At 56.7% G+C, this 5,250-nt stretch overlaps 1 protein-coding gene across 1 annotated transcript; it reads right to left on the minus strand.

The window, feature by feature from the left end:
- Nucleotides 1-833: 833 nt before the first annotated feature.
- On the minus strand, nucleotides 834-3,361 carry TWIST1 (twist family bHLH transcription factor 1). Its single transcript, XM_083861344.1, has 2 exons — nucleotides 2,270-3,361; nucleotides 834-1,630 (listed from the first exon to the last, which is right to left on the minus strand). The coding sequence occupies exon 1, from the start codon at nucleotides 2,880-2,882 to the stop codon at nucleotides 2,313-2,315; it is 570 nt and encodes a 189-aa protein (XP_083717470.1). The 5' UTR covers nucleotides 2,883-3,361; the 3' UTR covers nucleotides 834-1,630; nucleotides 2,270-2,312.
- Nucleotides 3,362-5,250: the final 1,889 nt, after the last annotated feature.

A 5,250-nucleotide genomic window follows, 5' to 3' on the forward strand; every position in this document is an offset into this window, starting at 1 on the left:
CGCTCTCCGCACACTGCCCGCCTGCCAAGCGCTGGGAGATAAGCAAGTGTCAGCAGAGACTCAACCAGTTGTCCGATTAAAAGGCTTGAGGTTTGGTTTGGGTTGTTTTGTTTTCAGGATTTTTTTTTTTTTTTTCAACTTCCCCTTCTCCTTCCTTCCTTCCGAGCCCTCGGATCTGGAGGTTCCCTCTCCTCTGCATCTCGGGTTCTCGCCGCACACTGGGACCCCGCGGATGGTGAAAAGAAAGAGGGGCAATACGCGCCCTACACGTAGAAGAGGAGAAGAGGGCGGGTTAGAGTATCCCTCCGTGTTTTGCACAAGGAAAATGTGATCGCTAGTATATATATTATATAAAACCCTAGAGAGCAGAGCAGTCAGACATCACTTCCACCGGAAAACCCCACTCGCTAGACACTTCCCTATTTCCATCTCACTTTCTTTCGCTTTGCCTTTGGATGGACGAATCCCTGTTTAAAACCGACTTCCTCAGGGATATCAGCAAAAGTACCCTGCGCCGGGAGCTGGGGAACGGGCCCCGCTCCTGCCTCACATCTGGGGCAAAACACGCAGGCAGGGATAGAGCTCTGCTGGGAAAACTCCGCTCCTCGCCCAACTCTGCCATGCCTGGCGTGAAGATTAAAGGAGGAGAGGGAGAGAAAGAGACAAGAGACAAAACCTTCCTCTGCAGATGCAGTGAGCTTCAGCATAGAATAATAAAGCTGTCTCAATAAATAACGTGCCTGTGTCTGTCAGTAGCTGGTTTATTTGCGTTTTTCGCCTGGTTTGTTTATACTAGTGCCCCCTCTCTCTTGGGTGTCTTTACAGCTCAACAAGCAGGTATTTATCTACAGTTCTAACCCTGGGTTCTCAGAGAAACCAAACTTTAGGGTTATTAAAATTTCAATCATATTTATTTATTGCAGAAAAATAATATACAATGATATTTACAAAACAATCATAAAAATAGGAATGCATTTAGACACCGGATCTATTTGCATTTTAACATGGGTCATCAATAAATAAATAAAATGTTTATTTTTTTTCTCAGAGGAAAAATAATAATAATAAAAAAGTTAGGAACCGGGTATATAACAGCTTGAGCCCAGCTTATTCCCCCCTAAAAAAAAAAAAAAAAAAAAAAAAAAAAAAAAAAAAAAAAAAAAAAAAAAAAAAAAGGTTTTCATCTCTACAGGGATATTTTTGGTTGGCTGCTTGGTTTCATTCAAGAATGAAGAAAGTCCACAACAATGTATTTCCTTTCATCAGTGGCTCATAGGCACGACCTCTTGGGAATGCATGCATGCAAAAAAAAAGGGCAAATAAAAAAAGTTCAATTCCAACATTCTTCGTCAAAATTTAAAAAAAAAAAAAATCGAACGATTCAGACTTCTATCAGAATGCAGAGATGTGTGGATTGTACCGACGCCCAGAGGGTAGTCACTGTCCAAAGCCCTTCTCTCTTTCTCTTTCCTTAAGTGCTCCCCACGCCCTGCTTTGAATTTGGATATTACTCTTCTAATTTCCAAGAAATCCTTGGTACATTTTTTTGTTAGACAAGATCAAAAAAAATCGTATCCAACTTCAGAGTCTCTAGATTGTCCATTCTCTCCTTCTGTGGGAACAATGTCATCTGCAAAAACCCAAAAAGGGCGGAAAACTCGTTACTGAAGCGAAAGTTACACAAACATCTGCCTACACCTCTCTGTCTCTGGAAACACGCGTGTGGGGCAGGAATGGAGGAGGGATAGGGGAGAACTCGCCGTGCGGGCGGTGCGGTGACCGTGTGACACCCCAGCCCTGCGGCCCCGGTGTCAGGGCCGAGGGAAGGGATTGCTGCGGCGGTGGGGAACCCTCCTCGAGCAGCGCAACGGGAGGACATGGATTCACTTCAAAATACGAGCAGCGGCAGCGGCGGCGGCAGGAGCCATCCCAGCAGCCCTGCTGGCCCTGCAGCGTTCGGTGAAGAAGCTGCTGCTCCCAGGCCGGCCCCATCTGGCCGGGCACACCCGCACCGCCGCCCCCCGCCCGCGCCCACCCCGCCCGCAGCGCTGGCCACGCGTGGGCCCCGCGGGCCCCGGGCCGCGCCTCGGGCCGCCAGGGGGAGGGACGCGCCGGGCCGGGGGAGGCACCTCCGGCCGCCCCGGGAAGCCAGGCCCCTCCGGCGGGCTGCGAGCCCTCTCGCCCCGCGGCCACGCGTGTCCGGCCCACGGCGCAGCCTCTCGCCTCCCTCCCCGCTTCCTTCCCGCCCGTTTCGGGGTCCCCGTCTTACCTAGGGCTCCTGCCGGGGGGATGCGGGTGGGGGACGCCGCCTGCTAGTGGGATGCGGACATGGACCAGGCGCCCTCCATTCTCCACACCGAGAAGGCGTAGCTGAGCCGCTCGTGGGCCACATAGCTGCAGCTTGCCATCTTGGAGTCCAGCTCGTCGCTCTGTAAGACCTGGTAGAGGAAGTCGATGTACCTGGCCGCCAGCTTCAGGGTCTGGATCTTGCTCAGCTTGTCCGAGGGCAGCGTGGGGATGATCTTCCGCAGGGCGGCGAAGGCTTCGTTCAGAGACTGCGTGCGCTGCCGCTCCCGCACGTTGGCCATGACCCGCTGGGTCTGCAGCTCCTCGTAGGACTGGGGGCTGCCGCCGCCGCTGCTGCTGCCGCCGCCCCCGCCGCCCCCGCCCGGCCCGCACTTCTTTCCCCGCTTGCCTTGGGCCGGGCTGCAGGGCTCGTCCGCGGCCCCGACGGCGCCGCCGGCGCTGCGGCGGCTGGAGCGGCGCTTGCGCCCCCCTCTCTTGTTGTTGGGCAGCTGCTGCCGGTCCGGCTCCTCTTCGCTGTTGCTCAAGCTGTCGTCGGCGGGGGAGACTGGCGAGTTTGACTCGTCCTGCTGCATCATCTCTGGGGGGAGACGCGAGAAGCGGGCCGGGAGGGGGGGGAGGGCAGGGAGGAGAGGGGGGCACCTAACCCGCCAGCTCCCCCTTGATCGGCTGCTTCGCTGGCCTGCGAGGAGAAGGAGGAGGGAAGGAAGGAGGGAGGGAGGACCTCACTTTGGGGGGAGGGGGGATGGCATCAGGATCCAAGAGGAAAAAAATAAAAAGGCCAACCAAAAAAATAAAAAGTAAAAAAATCCCTCCCGGTCCCTCCTTGGAGCCCCTTCGAGGTGTCTGGGATTGGGAGAAAGTTGAAGACTTGGAGGTTCTTATAGCTCCTGCTGGCGGAAAGTTTGGGGGCAGCAGTGTCATTGGCCTGACGTGGAGAGGAGGGACTTTTGCCGAGTTTTATAGGAAAGTTTCCGCTTCCCCCCCTCCACGCCCTCCCTCAATTATTTTTTTCAAGCCATTCACAAATGATCTGGCTTCCCCACACGCACGCACATACATCCTTACCCCGACCTCTTTCTCGGTTTCCCTCTCCTGGTTTCCCTCTCAGACTCCTTCGGCTGGCGCTGGGCTTTGGGCTGGTGCTGGGGGGCCGGGCGGGAGGCTGTGCGGGTGCCCGGCGCCCCGAGCGCCGCCGCGTTGGGCTCAGCGAGCCCCTTTTAGTGCCTGTGCCGGGGGAAAGCACCCCGAGCGCCCGGGGAAACCCGCTCCTCTCGGGCTTTCCTCGCCGCAGCGGGCACGGCTCGTAGCGAAAAGAAGAAAAAGGGAAATGACCCGCGGGGCAGCATTGCAAGCACATCCTAATTTTGACCCGCCTCAGCACACGCCGCACTCACAATAACTGAGCGCCCCGGGATCTGACTTGCCGAGGGAGTCGCACATTTCTGGGCTGGGGAGGGGTGATGGGGCAGCCTCGTCCTGCTAGGCTGGACGATTGCTCTCGGAGAAAACCATCTTCAGAGGTGCAAGCAGCGGGGAAACCAAGCATTGGCTTCGTACATGCATAAGCACCAGCCCTTGAGCTCCTCTTAAGAGAAACCCGGGAGGATCCGCGTCTCCAACCCGGCACACCGGGAGACGGAAGGGGGTACAGACCCTCTCTGCCCGCACTCTGTGTGTGCTGACCACTCACTTCAGTCCGTTCTTCCCACAAGGCGCCCGTGTCCGGCACTTCCTGGGAAAAGAGATTATTTATTTTAATTTCTCTCCTATGTCTGCAGCCAAAGCTATTTCTTCCCATCCCCCGCCTTTGTGCCTCCTTCCCCGCTCTCTGGCAGCACAGAGCAGGTGGTGTGTCTTTTTAACAACAGCTCAGATTCAAACAGGGAACGCCTGGGAGGGAGAGCTAGAAATCGCCATCCATCAGTAAACGGGGGCGAAGCTCCCTCTGCTCCCCGCGTGGGGACCGCGCTGCTCCGCTGCCGGCCCGGCACTCACCGCCCGGACGGGCACGGCCAATGCGGGGCTCCCGGGCTGGTCTGAGGTGTGAGGGCGGACAGGGGGAACGGGATGGCAGAGGAGCCATAAATCCCAGGCATGAAACACGACAAGGCTTCTGGAAGAGCGCTGTCATCTTCTCCGGGGGAACAGAATCATCTCTCTCCTCTGCCTAGGGACTGACTCCCTTTCCTCCGGGCAGAGGCGCCTCATCCCGAGAGCTGCCAGGGCCGGGATCCAGGATCCAGGATCCAGCCGAGGGGCAGCCGCCCGCCCATGGCCGCTGAGCCCGGCCCCGCCGCCGCTGGAGCTGTCCCGACCCTTCTCCCATCGCTGCCCCTTCTCGGCGAGCTCTCCTGCTCGGGTTTCCATCCCGGGGTGCGAGCACATAGCAGTTTGCCCAAAATCGTCTCTTTTGGGAAACAGCTGGAAACAGGACCGGGGAGGAAACAGGACCGCCTCAGCCGGCACGGGAAGGCGCGCCGGCACACAGACCCACAGGGAGCCTGCACAGCTTTCCCGGCTTTCGGCCTGTCCCTGCTGTGTCTTCTGCCACCACAGGCCTCTTCATTCAGCTCAACACCGTATCTTGTCCAGAGAGCTTCAGGGGTTCCCTTGTGTTGGCAGCAGCTGCTGATGCCAAGGTAAGAAGAGTTGGCTCTCCTTTCACCTCCCTCTCACCAATAATTTTTTCTGTTCCCCGAACCTCACTTGCTCCTCTGGAGTGTTGAGCAGAGTCATTACAGAAAAAATGTTGAAAACAGTAGTGATGAGCATCTGTAGGTGGTTCTGTGGGCCTGCCTTCCTCCCTTCCTGCCTTCCTTCCTCGGCCTTCCTTTCTGTCTTCCTTCCTTCCTGCCTTCCTTCCTTCCTGCCTGCCTGCTTTTCTTCCTTCCTGCCTTCCTGCCCCTTGCCTTCTTTCCTGCCTTCCTTCCTGCCTGCCTGCCA

This window comes from Zosterops lateralis (genome assembly GCF_965231275.1).
Source record: "Zosterops lateralis genome assembly, chromosome: 1".
In the NCBI taxonomy this organism is placed as follows: domain Eukaryota; kingdom Metazoa; phylum Chordata; class Aves; order Passeriformes; family Zosteropidae; genus Zosterops; species Zosterops lateralis.